The sequence below is a fragment of the Eptesicus fuscus genome, chromosome 9 (genome assembly GCF_027574615.1).
Source record: "Eptesicus fuscus isolate TK198812 chromosome 9, DD_ASM_mEF_20220401, whole genome shotgun sequence".
NCBI lineage: Eukaryota > Metazoa > Chordata > Mammalia > Chiroptera > Vespertilionidae > Eptesicus > Eptesicus fuscus.
Window position 1 is genome coordinate 84,999,039 of NC_072481.1, and position 20,024 is coordinate 85,019,062.

A 20,024-nucleotide genomic window follows, 5' to 3' on the forward strand; every position below is an offset into this window, starting at 1 on the left:
GTATCTCTGAAAATAAACTGCTCAGAGGATAGCATATGTCTGTGTCCCCAGACACCTTGCTGGACTTTTTCCTGCTTCTTTCTCTAAGCAGATTTCAATGCCCAACCACTCTTGCTTAGCTTTTAGGAATGTTGAGTTACTGGGTAATAACTGCCGTGAGTGTGCTTTCAGGTGTGAGCATAGTTTCAAACAGCACTCAATGCCTCAACAATAACAATAGCACATGTAAGAGCAGGAAGTTATTCCAAGCATGACAGGTGGAGGGCCACCCTCACACAGGGCTGGCTGGCACCATAGTGGAAACTACTGTGTTGGGACATCCCCGGGAAAAGGAATGCAGGTCACCCAGGTAATCCCCGAAAACATGGGAAACAGAATTGTGAAAAGAAACCCAGTCCTTAATCCAAGAAGGAGTTTGGTGCTGGTGGGTTTTTTGTTTTTGTTTTTTTTTTTTGCCTCCAGTTGCCTAGCATACATTGGACCCCTTTCCAAATGATCAAACACAACAGAAACGACTTCTCAGCATATAAACACAAGAGGCTGCAAACTGGAATTTATAATAAAAATCTGTGACTTAAGAATTAGGAATTTACCTTTGATTAACTCCAGCTAGAATCTCTCTGTATGTTTCATCTCATGGTTAACCACTTTTCTAGGCAATATAATACCAGACTAGATTTATTAAACCAAATCAGTTGAGACCAGGGTATTTGTCCAGGTCTTAGACTAGAGACATTTAAGCTGGAGTGATAATTTGTGAACTATCCAAAGAGAATTCAAAGATTCTGAAAACAACCCCGTGAACGTTGAGCAATGACTTTGAGCATCGATGTAATACTGTATAACATCCTATTTCAACTCGTAAGTTCTAGAATGCTTATGAAAAATACCAATCTCATGATGCTAGAGCTGTGCTTATGGAGGACTACGGAAAGCATCCATTCAAAAGACTGAGCTGAAGGTTGGCAACTGTGGGATATATCGTCAGAGGTAGTTTGCCAGAGCTCCTGTAGCTCAGCATATTTCTCAGATCACTATATTGCACATGGTTGTAAGACAACAAAGCGGGCACTAAAATGTCACTAAAAACCAACTAGATGAATAGCTTTCTACACTTTCCCCCCCCCCCAAATAATTTCAAATGAGTCAGTTCTCTAGAGGAGTTGAATGGCAGCAAACTCAATCTATGAGTAAGAACAAATGGTAATGGAAATGAGTACCTACTTGGAATCCTATTGAGTGTCACCCAGAAATGTTCATCAGGACTATAGGTATCCTTTGACCAGTGTAGTAGATCAATGGCCCTTTTGTCATGGAAGATGAAGTTGACAAACTCTCTGGTAAGGGCCACGTAAGCGGTGCCAAAGTAAATGGTCAGCTGATGTGGAGGTGAGGTTTTCAAAACATTAGTGTTCCTCACAAAAGAGCCATCTTTGCCTATGTGCTCTCGGTGGACGTATTTAGTCCGCCCAATGGCATGCGCCGGAGGCAGCACGCCCGGGGTAATGTTTTTCCCTTTGAATCCTTTCAGATACTGAACTATTTCCTTGTTGGTTTTCAGGGGGAAATCTTGCCCACAGGTGTTGATGGAGTACTTCCACGGGACCTCGGAGGCCACCAGGTCTCTCAGGCAGTTCAGGTCCGCCTGGAGCCTGGAGATCCCGCCATAGACAACCGGCTCCCTCTTGGAAGCCAGAAAGGCATTTGGGAAGCAGCTCAGCAATTGCTCCACTGCACCTTTAAAGGCAGCTGTGGCCTTCTCGTCCACATGAACGCAGTAGACGTTCTGGGGCATGTAGACGGCCCTGAAGAGCCTTTCGAAGGTACCGAAGTCTTTGTGGATGACCATGACATAGGCCAAAGGGAAGGCCACTTCTTCTTCCGACAGGGGGCTCGTGATGTAGTGGCTCTGGGCCAGGTAGTCCTCGCAAGGGACACCTCCCAGAGGGGACGGCGCCGTCTTCTCCCGCAGGACCGTGGGCGTATCGTCCAGGGCGGACTCACAGGCACCCCCTGCAGAGGACCGTTCGCTGGACCCGTTCAGCCTCCTCTGGGGCAGGCTTAGCCGGCTGTTGTAGCGTATCACAAAAATCACCACACTGAGCGCAGTGAGAGCAAAAAGGTAATACCTCCAAAAGTTCATTATTTTCCCTTCCTTGGAGCAGGAGTCTCTCTCCAGGGACTGAGAAATGATCGGTCCCCGAAAACACAAGTGTGGAGGGGCTGAATGGCCTTCCTTTGCCAGCCCTGAATCTCGACAGCTTCGCAGACAGGCTTCCTGGACTCCTCATTGACTCTCCGCTTCAGCGTCGCGCCGTCCCCCGGCGGCGGCGGGCGAGGGCATGCTCCGCCGGCCCGCCCTGGGCTCCGGGGCTCCGGTCCGGGGCGCTGGGAGCCGGCCGGCCGCTCGCAGGCAGAGCGCGGGGCAGAGTGGGCGCCCGGGGCCCCGGCCCGGCCAGCGGGAAGCCCTCCTCGTTTGCATACGAAACCCAAGTGGCGGATCTCGGCAAATTACGCCGTGGAAAGGAATGACGAGTCCTCTTCGCCGGGGCTGGGCTTCTCCGGCTTCACCCCACCCCCTTTCCCTCCACCGGGTTCCGATCGCATCTCCCTTCTCCGCTCACACTTTCCCCCGGCGCTGCAGAGTGAGCGGTTCTCCTCTTTCGGGTCAGCCTGCGCACCCTGCACACCCTGCCCACCCTGCGCACCCTGCACACTCTGCCCACCCTGCACACCCTGCCACCCTGCCCACCCTGCACACCGGCGAGCAGTCGGTGGAGACCGCAGCGCGGAGGACTAATGCTCCGGCTCCTCTCTCCCCCCCGTTTCTCGGCCTCCTTTTTTCATTTCAGTGTTATCTCTGCCTCTGAGCGCGCACAGACACAGATAAGGGAAAAAGGCACTTGCAACATGTCTGTTATCAGCAGCAAAGAAGTCTGGTGTTCGCGGGATTCAATCAGATGGTTTCTGACGGTGTGACACAGCATAGATGTATGCGCAGGCTATGGGAAGAGGGAAATTGGGATTACACTGTTGCGGGCATGGGGTGGGGGCAGAAGGAACCTGGGAGGGACTTGAAACATTAAAGGGTGGGTGTGGATGACATCAATGAAATAAGCACACCTTAGTTCGCCTGCCAGAGGGGAAGGTGATAGCCATTGTTCCCAGAGAGCAAAAGTTGGTTCCCATTTCACAAAGAGCTTCAGATAACCCGTGTTGTTGACGCAGTATTATCTACAATATGAGTGACTACCCACTGGGTCTCTTTATAAGCCTGACATCTTGAGATCTGAGGACATTTCAGAGAACTCAGAGGACTCTACTTCCCACCCAGTGCCCTCTCCCATTTCCTTACTCTTAAGAAAGAACAAAGGCTACTGGACTGCAGGAAAATTCCTGGAAGTATTGGTTAGTGAGATTCAGGGGAGCCAGGAAGAGAAGCCCAGCAGGTCTGGTCACATTACAGAGGGGTTCTCAAAGCTCACGTGCCGGGTCCCTGGAGCGCTCAGCAGGTGTGAGGGAGGGCTGCAGATTGGTGCAGAATGCTCCTGGGTCAGTAACCAGCCCAACTAAGGAAGCAGTGGGTGTGTTCCCAGCTCACTCCTGCAGTCACCCAGCTGGCCTACCGGCCTGGCCCCGGTGTGGCAATTGAAGCAGCTGCCCCAGTTAGGAAAAAATCCGGTGTACAATGCAATAATCTCCCTGCCCCTTCCTATCCCCCTCTAACTTCCTATAATTTACTGGATGAATGAATGGCCACAGTAGCATAGATGTGATGGATTTTGATTGGACATAGACCCAAAGATTTGGCAGGGATCTTAAAAAATCACCTAACACAACCCTTTATTTTACAGATGAGGAAACTAAGGCCAATACAAATACATACATACACACACACACACGCACACACACACACACACTTAGTGACCAGATTATTATGATCTCTGAACGCATAATAATCTGGCCACTCAGTGTACATCCTATATAATAAAAGGCTAATATGCAAATTGTCCCCTCGACCAGGAGTTTGACCAGCAGGCAGGCTGGCCAACCGCCCATGTCCCCTCCCCCTGGCCAGGCTGGCTGGACCCCACCCATGCATGAATTCATGTACCAGGCCTCTATATATATATATACACACACACACACACACACACACACACACACACACACTGAGTGGCCAGATTATTATGCGTTCAGAGATCATAATAATCTGGACACTCAGTGTATATACAAACACACACACACACACACACACACACACACACACACACACATATATATATATATATATTTTTTTTTTTTTTTTCTTCTAAGTCATTCAGCTGGATTGAAGCCAGCGCCTTCTATCTGCAGGTCCCTAGCCCAGATGCTGGAGCCAGTCTAATTGGCTTCAAATCCCAGCTGGTCACTGACCAGCTGATCACCAAGGGTGAAGTTACATAGCCTCTCTAAGCACCAGGTTCTTCAGATGGAACATAGCAGTGGTTGCTATTTCACATGGTTAAGAACATTAAATGAGATAACTCTTATTCAGGGTTTATGTGTATGTTCACATATATTCTATTCAATAAGCATTAACAATTTTTGCTGTTGTCGTTTTTCTTTTGAAAAATAGCCATTTCTGGCCCTGTTAATGAACAGATATTTTGATTTCTGTTCTTACTAATGGAACAGAAAAACACCTCCTTGAGGCTTTCAAATGGGCTGAAATGGGTGCTCCCACTCGAAAAGAATGAAGGTTAAATTTCACTCTTTTCCTCCCTCACCACTATCCCCACCACCACCCAGGGGAGTAGGGAAGGAATTAGTAGGAATGAGACTAGATAAAGGGCAGAACTGAATAATCCATTTTGATGATTTCATTTTCCTTCATTCTTATTAGAGCCACACCCTTTTCTGCAAAATACTTCCTTGGCAGGACTTGTGGAGAGCAAGGGTGGGGTTGCCGGTGGGGAGTGAGGCAAAGGGCTTTCAGTGGAGGCTGTTGTTTTCCCCCTCTCTGTGCCTTGAGCCTTGGTCCTACAGTAGGGAGCTCTGGAGAATGCCCATGCAAAGCAAACTCAGCCAGTCTTTAATCCTGACTGAATCAAAGCACATTGCAGGTGGGAGTGTAACATGATTTACATTCAAAACAGCAGTAATAAAAAAGTCTTATAGTGTGTCCTGCCTTATCTGCAGTGGTTTAGATAAACAGCCCGAGGTTAGAGTGAGGTTAGAGTTTTTAGCAGCTGGCCTGGTAGGAGGTTTGTTTTACCTGTTATCTATGGTAACTGAGCAGGCGTTGTCTTCCAGCAAATAATTGGTGGGCTCAAATATTAACTTCCAACCAGGACATTAGTTCTGCTCTTTTCACTTTAGTTGCTTAACATATTGAAAAGTGTTGTCAGGTGGACATTTTGTATCACTCCCTGCCTCTCTCAACCTCAGGATAACCTTATCGTCACAAACAAGGACAAGGACAAGGACAGCAACTAACAAGGCACAGTCAGCTCAGCTCAAACAAAGGCTGGGATATTTTTTCCCTTTAGTCACTTAGCTCTCATTAACCTTCCGAGCGGTGCCCCGACCTCAGCTGGGCTATCACAGGCAAATTGAATGCTGGTTGCTGGGGGGCAGGGTTGGAAGCCAGGCCTGACTTGTTCCCAAGTCCTTAGAGTTCTCTACCTCAGACTGCTTCTCTTGGCATAATAACTGGCCACGGAATCGAAGCAATGCTTCTGATGGGTCCTCTCATCTCCATCGCCTTCACGCCATTCTGTTCCCCATCTGAGGCTCTGTTGCATCTGTCTGGCAACCTCAAACACTGGCCACAAGCGAGACACAACAAGCAAAGAAGATCTCCCAGCAACCAAAACAAGGATCACATGCTGTAGGCTGGATGCACACACTCAGATGTGTACGGGCAGGCAAGATACAGAAGTAAGTGAAGCTGGTCGGAGGGAAGGAAAAACAGAGCTAGTGAGTTCACAAGTGGCAGCTAATGCTCGGCCATAGAGTCATGGACCGAGAGAGAGGGTGGGGACCCTGGTGAAGAGAGGGTGGGACCCTGGTGAAGAGAGGGGGGGACCGGGGTGAAGAGAGGGGGGGACCCTGGTGAAGAGAGGGTGGGACCCTGGTGAAGAGAGGGTGGGACCCTGGTGAAGAGAGGGTGGGACCCTGGTGAAGAGAGGGTGGGACCGGGGTGAAGAGCTGTGCCCAACTAAAGCACGCAGCTCCCTCTCAACGCTCGCGATTAATCCACGCTGCACCACGGGGCCAATGCCGCCAGCTCTTTCGGATATTTTAAGAGAAGTGAGAAATCTGAATTTTATCTTTAAAAATTCCCAAACTCTTTAAATGACATCAAGAGATTAACAAAATGTTAAAATATAAGTGCATGCACACACATGCGCCACTGGCCCCCAGGATGCCAGTTCATCATCTCTGGTGAAAGCATCAACGGCTTAACCCGTCTTGAGGCCCAGCCTATTAACTCTTCGTTTAGAGAAACCTTAAACTTTCTCAGACCTAAGCAGGTAAGAAGCCACCGATTGGAAGAGGGATGTAGAACTGGTAGACTCGGGCACCCTGCTGTCAGCAATGGGTGATGGACTGAGAATGAAGGAGGCCCAAGAAAAACTCCACAAGCAGATCAGTGCACGATCATTCAACGTCAGGACGGCCGGCATTTATCTGTACAGCTGACTGGCCATTTTATTACTGTTGACACTATCTCTAACATTCGTAAGTATCAAATAAGTTAATGTCTCTGTAAGGGCTGGCACCCTGACAAGCAGTCCAAAAACACTGGGCCAACCAGACCTTCTTTGCAAACAAGAGTCCTAACGTTTAGTGGAATAGAAACATAAATGCAGTAATAGAACTCTTCTACATATATTCTGCATATTCTACTTAAAAAGGCATTTCTGAAATATTTATTCAAAATAGTTTTTTAACCATTTTGTGCACAAAAGGGTGGGCTTTTGGTTGTCCAGAAAATTCACAATTTATGACCAAAATTTTTCCTAAAAAATGTTAGGCAAATACTAAGTGTGCACACCATGTGAATCTACCTGGAAGGGCCAGGTAGTGAATATTTCAGGCTTGAGGACCACTTGGTCTCTGAGGCCACCACTCAGGTCTGCCTCTGCAGCATGAAAGCAGCCATGACGCTAGGTGGCTGTGTCCCCGCAGAAACTGCTTGTGGACATCGGCATCTCAATGTCATACCATGTTCATGCCATGAAATAGTCTTCTTTTGATTTTTTCCCCAAACGTGTAAAAATGTAAAATCATTCTTGGCTTGAATAGGCCAAAGCCCAGCTGCTGTGGCTCAGCGGCTGAGCATCGACCTATGCACCAGGCGGTCACCATTTGGTTCCCAGTCAGGACACATGCCCGGGTTGCAGGCTCCATCCCCAGAGGGGAGCGTGCAGGAGGCAGTGGATCAATGATTCTCTCTCATCATTGATGTTTCTATCTCTCTCTCCCTCTCCCTTCCTCTCTGAAATCAGTTTTAAAAATTAGGTTTTTAAAAAGTACTCAGCAAATCTCGAGTCATCTCTCTCTGTGTTGCCATACTCACCTTATCTGAGACCTTAAACACCCGTCCACCTTCCTGAGTGCGTTTGGTGAGAACAGCTTGGGAACCAAAGTAGGGAACCGCCCTTCATTCCCAACGGCAGACTCCAGAGCCTGTTCTTTTAAACTGCGTCTGTCCGCGTGGTTCCCTCTTTGGAGAGCCAGCCTGCCGGTGCACCCCAGGAAAGACACCACTTGGCAGCATGGTGGGGAAGTCAAAGGCTTTGATGCAGGATGTAACACCTGGCTCTGCTGTTTATCGTGTGACCTTAAGAACGTTTCTTAGGATCACTCGTGTCTCAGTTTCCCACTTTTAAAAAAGGAGTAGTTTCATCAGTATTATTTATAAGTCTGAAAATACTCACTGAAAAAAAAAGGAAAGAGCAGTTTCTAGAATAGCCGGGTGGTGGAAAGTGAATCTGGTGAAGAAGCCTTCGGCGTCTTCTCCTCTCCTATTCCGCGTGCCACCTCCCCAGTTTATCTCATTCTTCTGGGGCCACACTGCTTTTCTCTGCTTCCCCAGCAGCCTCCTTGCGGTAGCACATTTCTTTCCCTTCTGGGGTTCGTTGCCCAGATTTAACTCTAATTATCCAAAGCAGACAAACAAAATCCCTACAAGCAAAAATTTAGCCTTTGCCTATGTTCTGTTACATTTCCTGGAAAAGAATAGGTGACTATCTTTCTATGCAACTTTTCTGTTTCCAAATGTCTCCTCTGAGAAAAAAAAAAAAAGACTGCAAATTCACGAGAACACCTTGTGTGCCCAAGGTCTGTCCATTTTCTTCTGGTGCTTCTCAGACCAGACACCTCCAAACTCCTCCACCCCATATATTTTTAAAAAATATATTTTTATTGATGTCAGAGAGGAAGGGAGAGGGAGAAAGAGATAGAAGCATCAGTGGTGAGAATCATTGATGGGTTGCCTCCTGCACACCCCCCACCAGGGATCGAGCCCACAACCAGGGCATGTGTCCTGACAGGGAATCAAACCGAGATCTCCTGGTTCATAGGTTGACGCTCAATCACTGAGCCACTCTGGCCTGGGTTCCACGCCATATTTTTGAATATGAATTGAAGTTACAAGGGAATGATATGGTATTTCTACTAAAAGATAGTATTTTACAATTCAGTTTCTGCCAGAGATGTGTGTCTTGAAGATACTCTTTATCTTCTGAACATTTTTTAAAATTTTATTTATTGATTCTGGGGGGTGGGGCATCAACTTGTTCCACTCACTCATGCACTCATTGGTTGATTTTATTTTATTTTTTTCCAGAGAGGAAGGGAGAGGGAGAGATAGAAACATCAATGATGAGAGAGAATCATTGGTTGGCTGCCTCCTGCATACCCCACACTGGGGATCAAGCCTGCAACCTGCGCATGTGCCCTGACCGGGAATCGAACCGTGACCTCCTGGTTCATAGGTCGATGCTCAAACACTGAGCCACACCGGCGGGGCTGAACATTTTTAAGTAAATGAAAAAACATTCTTCAAATAGAGATAGGCAGTGGTTTGCTCCAACTTCTAATATTAATAGCTCTATTAACTTCTTGACTCATTTTCAGTTTATTCTATCCACTGTCATACTAGCTTCTTCCCCACAGAACCTGTTGTTTACTTGAGTTTAGACCGTTTGTTAGGACAGAATGCTTGTATAAATCCCCAAAAGCAGATGTTTCTTCTGCTTTCCTAGAAATTAAAGCTGAAACAAGTGTGCCACTGAGGTATGTCCTGTGTTTGTACTTAGTTGAAGAAAATCTCCACACTTGATTTATCCCCTGGTTAAAGTGACTTTAGATTCAAATTTTATGTTTACCAATCCATCCTTTGAGATGACATCCTTAAACTCTATCCTTCCTTTGCAAAAACAATGGAAACTTTGTTATAAACAGAGCAGGCTCAGTCCTGGCCTCTGGTTAGGGCCCTCGTGGCTGACAGTGTCTTCAACGTGTTGTGACTTACATGACTGGGTGATTTTGATGATAATTTTTTTCCAGTTTATTGATCAGTGCTATTTGGAGGAACATAAATATCTAGGGCACTAATTCTAGATTCCAAGGGGCCCTGGGCATTGGAAGGGTGAGCAGCAATGTGTGGGGGCAGGACCCAGGGTGACCAGCTGTTCCGGTTTACCAAGGACTGAGGGACTCCCCAGGCCTTGGGATTTTCAATGCCAAACCTGAGAGAGTCCTGGGAAAACCAAGATGAATTGGTCACCCGAGACACCATTGGTCCTACCCACTCACTGCTGAAAGATATACCCTATAGAGGGGATTCCGTAACGAATCAGTGTGGAAGGAAAATAAATGTTTAAATCATTCATCTGTGTGGGAGAAACATGCAAATCATCAAAAGTCTGCAAACTGTAATGCATGAAAACTCTACATGACACTTCCCCAAACCACTGAGGCATGGGAACAAAGTGACTAACATTTGTGGGGTAGCTCTACAGGGAACGGAAAAGAATGCACTTAAACCATTCTATCTACATAGATGCTCCCCAGTGGATACAAGAATGCCTTAGTAACAACCTATCTCATGTTGGGAGAACCTAAAAGGAAAAAGAACTGTGTTGTTACCATGTTAACTGTATCTACAATCCCCTCCCTCTATAGTACATGTGACTTGAGAGATCTTCTTCCTGTAAAGTGGAGCTAATAGGAACATGTGGGGTCTTATGAATGGAAGTGTTTTGCATGTGTGTGTGTGTGTGTGTGTGTGTGTGTGTGTGTGTGTGTGTGTGTGTTTGAAGTGCTTGTTTAACATTCTTAATAAATGGGCAATGTAGCCAGAAAATATTAACTCATTTTATGGAACATCATAATCAGCCAGCTGTTTGATCTCTCTGACTCTCAATTTCCAAATGTATGCAACGTTAGGATTGGAACTAGTGCTCCCCACGGCTCCTTTCAGCTCTAAATGCTGTGATTATAATAGCTTCTGCTCAGAATAAAAAGGAAGCTGTTTTCTTACAGGAAACTGCCCTGGGGAATTACAGTTAGATTGAGTAAGTGCAGGGAAAGTCCAAAATGTGGTAGGCTAACTGACCAGAAATAAATCAAGAAGGCTTGGAGGTGAGGGCAGTTAGCTCAGACCAAAGTCCTAGGAGAGTAGAACCCAGATGGGAGGCGTCCCACCTGTCCAGGAGACCACGCAACACCTCGCAGGACTCCAGGTCTGGGTGGGCAGTTTTCCCATGGGACACGGGAGAGCCTTCAGCCTGTAGAACCATAAGAAGCTCAAAGAAGGAGCCCTGACTTGAACTGAGGAGAAAGTTACAGAATTTCAATGAAAGAGGAATTTTTGAGGATTGGGGCTAAGGAAGGGGTGGCTACAGAAGACATAACTAGAAAGCTAACTGCATTAGATGATCTGAGTGTCTTTAGCTTGCTGCAAAGATGACCATTTTGTCCTTGGATATGTTCACAGTTACGTTTCGATGTTTCAAATCTGGCTGAAGAGAAAGATTACGGGGAATGGCTATCATCTATCCATTCTCTGAAAATGCGGTGCTTAAAGTGGATGCAGGGTAAACGCATCTGAGGAAAACCTTTTGCCACTCATAGTTTTGTTCAAAAGCATCTCCAAAAAGAATGCCACACACTGTGTGGGTCAGAAGAGGAAAAGAGAGGCTTGTAAGTGGTCTGGCATTGAGAAACCACACTAAGAAATGGTTAGTTAGGGAAGTAATTAATACTTGCTGCTTTGGAGTTAGCTTTCTAAGATTGCATACTGTCCACTCTGAGACGCGGGGGGAAAAATCTCTCCAAATCTTAGCAGGGTCATTTGCTTCACCAAATGATAGGGTAATTCCAACAAAGAAGCAGCCTTATAAAAGCCCAGATTGGTCTGTATAGCAGAGGCCTCTGCGATTGGGCTGCTCTTTTTATTTCTTTGGTGCAGAGTAAGACACCCATCTGCTAAGTGCATGGGTGGTGGGCCTCAGAGTGAAGCGCAGTCTGGCTTGAGCCGGTGCTGCCCCCAAAATGAGCTTGGCGTTGAGAAGCATCCCCAAGATGAGCCAGATGCTTTGCAAAGACAGAGGGAGAGAGCACAGAACAGTCCCATTGCTGTTGACCAGAAACAGAAAGGACGTCGGGAAATGTCCCGGGAAACCTGAGCATGGCTAGAAGATGCTACCTGAGGCAGACCCTCAGGATTTGACAGGGTAATCTAGTCTCTCTCTCTCTCTCTCTCTCTCCTCTCTCTCTCTCTCTCTCTCTCTCTCTCTCTCTCTCTCTCTCTCTCTCTCTGTTGGGGAGGTGGATGTGATGATTCGCAGCTGGCTGGGCAGCAGCACAAAGGGCATATTAAAAATTATTTCCATCTGACTTAAGTCAATAAATATTTATTTTTTATCCCATTGGATGCTCACTAATTGGGCTGCCAAAAAAACAACAACAAAAAAAGGCCTCAAAGTGATTATAGCCCAGTGAAGGTAATATGGTATGTACATCCATAATTATAATACAAAAAAGACTATAGAATGACATAAGAGAGTTACAACAAAGGATACAAGGGTGTACAACTGAGAAAAAAGATCAGGAAGAGCTTCCTAAACGACAAGCCGCTGAATGCAGACCCAGCAAGGTCATTATTTAGATGGGAGAGAGGGAGGAGAGTGGCCCGAGGAAAGGTAACGACACGCAGAAAGGCCCGAAGGCCTGGTGGTGTTTCTGGAGTGACCCTTTCAGGGAAAGCAGCGGTCAGAACTGGTAGTGGGTCAGACTGGTGCTACTGAGGTGATATCCAATAGGGATATACTGATATCCAACATGCCTCACTGAGATGTTTATACTGAATAATTCAAGAAGCTGTCGAACTCACTGAAGCTTTTGGGATCGAGAAGTTTATTCTCAGAGCTATGCCTTAGGAAGCAAAATATGTCAAGAGTGTCAGAATGGTTTGAAGAGGGAGACCTGGGCCTGAGAGAACCCTTGACAGGGTCTGGGAATCTACTTGAGAAGCGTGAAGGGCCGAGTTAGAGCAGGAGTGATGGGAATAGGGAGGGTGCCGCTCCCCAGAAACCCGTCACAGACAGAATGTGCAGAATGTGCTGATTAGATATGGGAGCCTGCACCGGGCGAAGCTGGCTCACTTGCAGAATGGCCGTGCCAGTCACAGGGATGCTGGAGACGTGTGTTAGTGGGGTGTGGGGGGGGACATGTCGGCAGGTTCCCAAGGGAGCTGCAGGAAGGGAGATCCAAAGACAGGGAGAAGTGTGGGAGAGGGCCTGGGACCCCAGAAACGGGGCTAGTTGTGGGTGGAAATGAGCTCACCGAGGGAGAAAGAACAGTATGAGCAGAAAAGCAAACCGAGGAAAGACTTAAGGGGGATGTTTACTGAAAGCTTGCATTTCCCTAATTCTGAATTTTGCTGAGAAGAGTGGCTCTAAAATCAACTTTTATCCAAGACTCCATTTAATAGTTGGTAATCAAAAATCAGAAAAGAACAGAATTATCCATTTAAATACAAGTTTCTCAAAGAGGGTTTATAACAAGCTGTGCCCTTTGGCACAGTTGGCAACATACAACCTCTTCTTCACAACGCTGCGAGTGGTGGCTGAAAGTTCCAGACAGAGTCAAAGGGCGGACAAATGTCACTCAAGGGCTTCCATCCTTGATAATTAGTTTGTAGCACTTTGACCTCATCTGCCTTTCTAAGTAAAAACGACTTTAGAAAAGAGCAATTCTGTACTTTGCCTTGTGAATAGGGGACAGAACGCTGGATTAGAAGTAAAGTGATCAGGGAGGAGGTCGAAGAGCATTCCAGAGCGTTCTGGCAGAAGGACGTGCGTGAATCAGGCAGGGCAGGTGGGAGGGGCACATTTGGGACCCACAAGCCATCCGGTGGAGCTGGAGTGCAGGATGGGATGGGGTGCCTACTGAGAGAAGGCACTGGAAAGCAAGGGGCCAGGCTGTAATGAGCATGTCACGCTAGAAGTGACAGGGATCCAGAGAAGGTTTCTAAAAAGGAGAGAGATGTGATCGCATGGTCAAGGTGCCCTTTTTTTTTTTTTAAATATATTTTTATTGATATTTTACAGAGAGGAAGAGAGAGGGATAGAGAGTTAGAAACATCGATGAGAGAGAAACATCGATCAGCTGCCTCTTGCACACCCCCTCCTGGAGATGTGCCTGCAACCAAGGTACATGCCCTTGACAGGAATCGAACCTGGGACCCTTGAATCCACAGGCCGATGCTCTATCCACTGAACCAAACCGGTTTCGGCAAGGTGCCCTTTTTATAAAAAAAATTTATTTTAGAGAGAGAAAGAGAGAGGAAGGGAGTGAGAGAGAAACATCAATTAGTTGTTCCACTTATTTATGCACTTATTGGTTGACCCTTACATATGCCCTGACCGGGGATGGAACCTGCAAATTTGGTGTATCTCAATGACACGCTAATCAACTGAGCTGCCCTGCCAGGGCTCAAGGTGCATTTTTATGAAGGTCATCCTGTCCCTGTGGAGAATGGGTTTAGACAGACTGAGGATAGATTCAGGGAAAGTACTTAGGAAGAAATTAGACCCTTGCAGGAGAGAGATGGAGAGAGAGAGAGATGGCAACCAGACATAGAGAGGAGGCCAAGAGCAGATCAATGGAGAGGAGGTTAATAGCAGATCCAGTTTATTGACTGTTGACTCCGTACCTGGCACCATGCCAAACACTTGCACACATTGTCTTGCTGCTTCTGCCAATAACCCTATGAACAGGGTGTTGCCAGGCCACGTCATCTCTGTGGCTCTCACACATGGACCTTGCTCACGTCATGCCTGGTCCAGCCCTCCGCCTCGCTCACTCAGCCACAGCCACCAGGGCTGCTTTTCCGGCTCCTGAACAGGGCGCTCTTGTCTCTTCAAGGCCTTTGCCAGCCCTCGTCCCTCTGCATGGAGCCTCTTTCCCAAGTGTACAGCTGGCTCATTTTCATACAGGAAGTACCGTTCATGTGCTTCTTTCACCAAGAAGCATCCCCTGACCCGCTCCATTTAAAAGATAAGTTAGTCCTGGCCAGTGTTGCTTGATGGTTAGAGCCTCGGCCCGCACACCAAAGGTCAAGATTCCAGGTCAAGGGCATGTACCTGGGCTGTGGGCGTGTGGCAGGCAACCAGCCCATGTGGCTCTCTCTCTCACATCGATGTTTCTCTCTTTCTCCCCCTCCCTCCCTCCCTCCCTTCCACTCTCTCTGAAAAAGCAATAGAAAAAAATATCCTAATGTGAGGATTAACAACAATAACCAAAATAAATTAAATATATATATATTCCTTTCCTGTATCAGCCTGCATTTTCTTTATAGCACTTACCATAATTTCTAATTACCTTCTCTGTCTACTTTCTATTATCTGTGTCCCACTTCTAAAATATACTTCATGAGAGTAGGAATCTTATTTGTTTTATTCACTACCATATCCCCATACTATTGCAGTTCTAGTGCTCAATAATAACAGTAACAACAATTATAAAAATTAACACTTAAAACATGTGCTGGTCCAACTCATTTACGCCTCACATATTTCATATAAATATTATTATTTTCTCTATTTTACAGATGGGAAACTGAGCCCCCCAAATTGAGGCAACTTATCCAAGGTCACACAGCTTGTCAATGGCTGAGGAGGGATTCAAATTCAGGCAGTATGGCTCCAGGGCCCAAGCTTCCAACATCTATGCTACACTGATACTCTGAGGCTGCGCTTTAAAATGTCAGGCCACAGGCCGGTGATGGAGTAGCTAGGATTCCAACCTGGTTCTCTTCAAGCTCCATGGAAAGGCAAATCAACAGGGATCGGAGTGATGAGAATTAAGGAGAGAGAGAAGCCAGTTTGTAGGTCTGAGCTAACAGAGGATGGTGTTGAATTCAGGGGCACACAAGGTGAGTGTAGGAGCTGACGTCTGAGCGTGTAGAATTTGAGGTGCCTGTTGCACGTGCCCTCTCCTTTACTGTGCTTTCTGCTTCTTAGCAGGGCACATTACTCAACCCCTCTGATCCCACCTTCACATCTGTAAAATGTGGACTTAAGTTCCAACTGGACAAATTCTTGGGAAGATTAAACTGAGGTAATGCAGACCCACAGGCAGACGTTCAATAAACATTAGTTTCCTCATCTTTCCGTACCTCTGCTCACATGAAAAAGCCAAAAGTTCAACAACAGCAATAGTTTTAGCAACAGCTTGAGGGAGTGGGAAAATGGGCTAAATACCAAGATGACAGAAGAAACAAGAGAAAATTATTCTTGGGTGGGTCTAAGTATATAATCTATATATTTAAAAGGCTAATATGCAAAGTGTTCCCTCAGGAGGAGACTGGGAGTTTGATCGCTTGCTATGACATGTGCTGACCACCAGGGGGCGGCACGGAATGAAGGAAGGCCCCAGCAGGCAGCCCGAAAAGGAAGGCTCCGATCGCCCCAATAGCCGGCCAGGCCTAGGGACCCTACCTGTGCATGAATTTCATGCACCGGGCCTCTAGTCATTCCATAAGCTTAATGAAACTTAAAATTAGCTAAGTTTCATCTTCTGAACACTTTTACTGAAATAATTAAATGAAGACTTTGTAAAATTAGATTCAATTTTATGTAAATATATAACATTAGTCTTACCTCTCCTTCCCCTAGATGTTTCCTTTTATTCTTATTTCTTGCTAGGTATATGTAATATTTGTCTTTGAACAAGTCACATATTTTAAATTTTCTCATCTGCAAAATGGGAACAATAATTCTCTTACAGGGTTCTTATAAAAATTAAAGGAGCTAATGTACAAGAAATCCTTTTGCAAATTAAGTACTATCCAAATATAATAAAGTAACATTATTAAAAATGTGTTTATGGAGCTGAAACCAAGATGGCAGCATAGGTTAACACCTAACCTACAGCCTGGCACAACAATTTCAAAAATACAACTAAAAGTCAAAATGGACATCATCCAGAACCACAGGAAAGCTGGCTGACTGAAATGCCCACAACTAGAAGGAAAGAGAAAACCACAAGGAAAATCAGAGGAGCTGTAAAAGCCTGAGGTATGGAGACACGGGCGGAGACACGAGCACGCGCACGTGCGGGGAGGATGGAGCCGGAGAGGAAGGGGCGGCTGACGGCCTGGCTGGCGTTCTCTAGCAGGAAGGAGATAAAAGCTCCAGATTGTGCTGAACCCCAGCTCCGACTGCACTGAACCCCAGTTCCGGGCGAAACCCTGGGGAGCCAGGCTCATGCTGGGGGAATCTGGGCTGTGGGGCAGAAACACAGAGGAGTGGCGAAAGGCAGAGCTCTGGAGGCGCGCATGTGAATGCGCGCAGAGGACAAACTGTTGCCTGTGCCGCTGAATTGCCCTGGCGGGGAGGAGACAGGGGCTCCAGACCATGCTGAACCCCAGTTCTGACTGCACTGAACCCCAGTTCCGGGCGAGAATCTGGGAATCCAGATTCATTGGGGGAGAGACTAGACTGTTTGGCAGCGGGCGAAACTCCAGGGCGCTTTTCTCTCAGAGGTGTTTGCAGGGAGTACAGAGGGACACTGAGACACAGGAACCTCATAGGGTGGGGCTGACGGGAAGCCAAGGCTGTAGGCTCCACCCTGAAACTCCTCCCCATCCAAGCTGAGCACAGAGGCTTTTACAATTTTGCAAGTCTAGTTGAATAAGGCTGTCTCCCGGCATAGACACAGCTGATCCTCACAGCCAATTGGACTGGAGGTCAAATCCTCCCAGTGTACCAACAGCAATCAAGGCTTAACAACAGCAAGACTTTGCACTCAGCCCACAGAGGGGGGTATCAAGAGCGACCACCTAGGGAGATTGGGGAAGCTGAGCTATAGGGAGGCAGCCAAAAGGTGAAGACACCGAAGCAGGTCACGAATAGAAGGGATGAAGGAAAGTAAACTAATGGACGACACAGTGTTCAGAACCACATTTATAAGGTTACCTAAGAATCTTCTGGAGGACCAAGATGGCGGCATAGGGCAGACGCCTGATTGTTGCCTACCACAACAATTTTGAAACTACAACTGGAAAACAGAGCAGACACCATCCAGAACAATGGCCGGAGGAATTGCTGAGAAGGAATTGACCGATGGGAGTTGGGATCGGGAAGACGAGGCCCCGCTGGGTCCTGGATCCAGGTGCGCTCGCCCGGCGACTGGTCGCCGCTGCAGACCCGAGTGCCGCCACAGCGACCTCGGACCAGCCCGCCGCCGCGCACTGGGCGCACCGGAGCTTCACCGAGCCCGCTGCCCAGCAAGTTCCGTGGCAGCCGCCCCGGAGCTTTGAGAAAATGGCCGAAGGAATTTCTGAGAGGGAATTGACCGACAGGAATTGGGATCAAGAAGACGAAGCCCCGCTGGGTCCCGGGTCCGGGTGAGGCCGTGCGCCCCTGGGTCCGGGAGAGGCCACGCGTCCCGGGGTCTGGATGAAGCTGGATGCCGGGTCGGGGTGAGGCCGTGCGCCCCTGGATCTGGGTGAGGCTGGGTCCCGGGTCCGGGTGAGGCCGTGCGCCCCTGGGTACGGGAGAGGCCACGCACCCCTAGGTCCGGGTGAGGCCACGCGCCCCTAGGTCCGGGTGTAGCTGGATCCCGGGTCCGGGTGAGGCCGTGCGCCCCTGGATCCGGGTGAGGCTGGGTCCCGGGTCCGGGTGAGGCCGTGCGCCCCGGGGTCCGGGTGAGGCCATGCGCCCCTGGATCCGGGTGAGGCTGGGTCCCGGGTCCGGGTGAGGCCACGCCCCTGGGTTCGGGAGAGGCCACGCACCCCTGGGTCCGGGTGAGGCTGGATCCCGGGACCGGGTGAGGCCGTGCACACCTGGGTCTGGGTGAGGCCACGCGCCCCGGGGCCCGGGTGATGCTGGTTCCCAGGTCCGGGTGAGGCCACGCGCCCCTGAGTCCGGGTGAAGCCGCGCCCCTGGGTCCAGGCGAGACCAAACCAGAGAGAGTCGGACCTGCATTACCACCATTTGTCCACCATCCAGAGCTGAAAAGTCAGTGCCGACATGTACACAGAAGAAACTGGTGGACATTGAAATTGGGTCTCAAAAGAACTGTTGGTCCAGAAAGAAACTCACTACAGACTGATTCATTTGCCTGTCAGCATAACTATTATTGCTCGTCTCACATTCGGTTCTTATAAGTATATTTCTAGTAACACATGATCTCACTCATCTAGGGGAAATGATGAACAACATAGACTGATGAACAAGAACAGACCCAGAAACAAGGAGGCATCGATCGGACTGTCGGGCCTCAGAGGGAGGGTAAGGAAGGGTGGGGGTAGGGGAGAGATCAACCAAAGGACTTGTGTGCATGCATACGAGCCTAACCAATGGTTAAGGACAACAGGGGGGTGGGGGCATCCGTGGGGAGGGGTGGGGGATGGGATTGGGGGGATGAGGACAAATATGTGACACCTTAATCAATAAAGAAATTAAAAATAAATAAATAAATAAATAAATAAAAATGTGTTTATGAGGAAAAATGTGTTTATGCTCACTGAACTCATGCCACTTCCACAGAAGCAGTTCAGTTAGGATCCTCCAAGTTAAATAGCTCAAGCTCTTACAGCTATGTATCTCATTAAATCAGCAATTTTCGGGGGAAAGAGGAACCAAGATGGCGGCATAGGTAAGCAGCTAATCTGCTGCCCCACACAACAATTTCGAGGGTACAACTAAGGGACAGAGCATCTACCACCCACAACCACGGGAAAGCTGGCTGAGTGGAAGATTTACAACTAGGAAAAGAAAGGAGCACAAACGCTGGGGAGCTGAGGTACGGAGGCACGCGAATCGGGCTGGCAGCGGGCGACTAGGCGCGCGGTTTTTCTTCAACCCGCAGGGAGACAAGCTCCCGATCGCTCTGAAATCCAGTTTCTGGGGACACTCGGGGGACCCAGACACCTACGGGGAGAGGCTGGACTCTCGGCCATCGGGTCGGAAAGTGAGAGTGACTTTTTTGCAGTGGTGTGCCCAGCAATCATTGTTTACTGCGCTGGAGCACGGGGCGCAGGGACTTGGAAACGTGGAAAGGCAGAGACGCCAGCCATCGCCGTTGGCCACGCCCCAACCTAGTGACACCCTGAGACCCCGCCCAGCCCTGAGGCCCCGCCCCGCACATTCTACAAACCCGCCCAGGCTCCACACAGCGGCTTTTGCATATAAATGGCCTGTTCTGTGGCAGCTCATCCAAATTAGCTGCAGCTCCAGTCAGACTGCTCCAAAACCGCCCAAGCAAAGGAGGAGAAAACTAGTTCTTGCTGTAGCTCCTGCTGGGACACACAGTACACAAGGGTACACCAAGAGTGTCCATCTCAAGTAACTGGGAGGCTGACCCGTTGAACCAATAGGACATCTAGTACACAAAGCTACCCTACCAACTCAGGGAAGCAGAGAATATGAGAAGGCAAGGAAACAGATCACAAACCAAAGAAATGGAGGAGAACAAGCGACTGGACATAGAGTTCAAAACCACAGTTATAAGGTTTT

General features: G+C 48.1%; 2 protein-coding genes across 6 annotated transcripts in view; both read right to left on the bottom strand.

Annotated features, from left to right (window-relative positions):
* Positions 1-2,558, bottom strand: part of LOC103290189 (glucosaminyl (N-acetyl) transferase 2 (I blood group)) — a 42,890-nt gene extending 40,332 nt beyond the window's left edge. For 2 of the 5 annotated variants that reach the window (XM_054721487.1, XM_054721486.1), the window contains exon 1: positions 1,225-2,557. In XM_054721487.1, the coding sequence (XP_054577462.1) occupies positions 1,225-2,143 (919 nt within the window). In that variant the 5' untranslated portion in view covers positions 2,144-2,557. Of the gene's footprint in view, positions 1-1,224 lie in introns of all 5 variants that reach the window. The other 3 variants (XM_008146121.3, XM_054721488.1, XM_054721485.1) reach the window with 3 other exon arrangements.
* The window catches only part of LOC129147099 (N-acetyllactosaminide beta-1,6-N-acetylglucosaminyl-transferase-like), a 37,740-nt gene that overhangs the window by 10,650 nt on the left and 7,066 nt on the right, over positions 1-20,024 (bottom strand). The window lies entirely within an intron of this gene.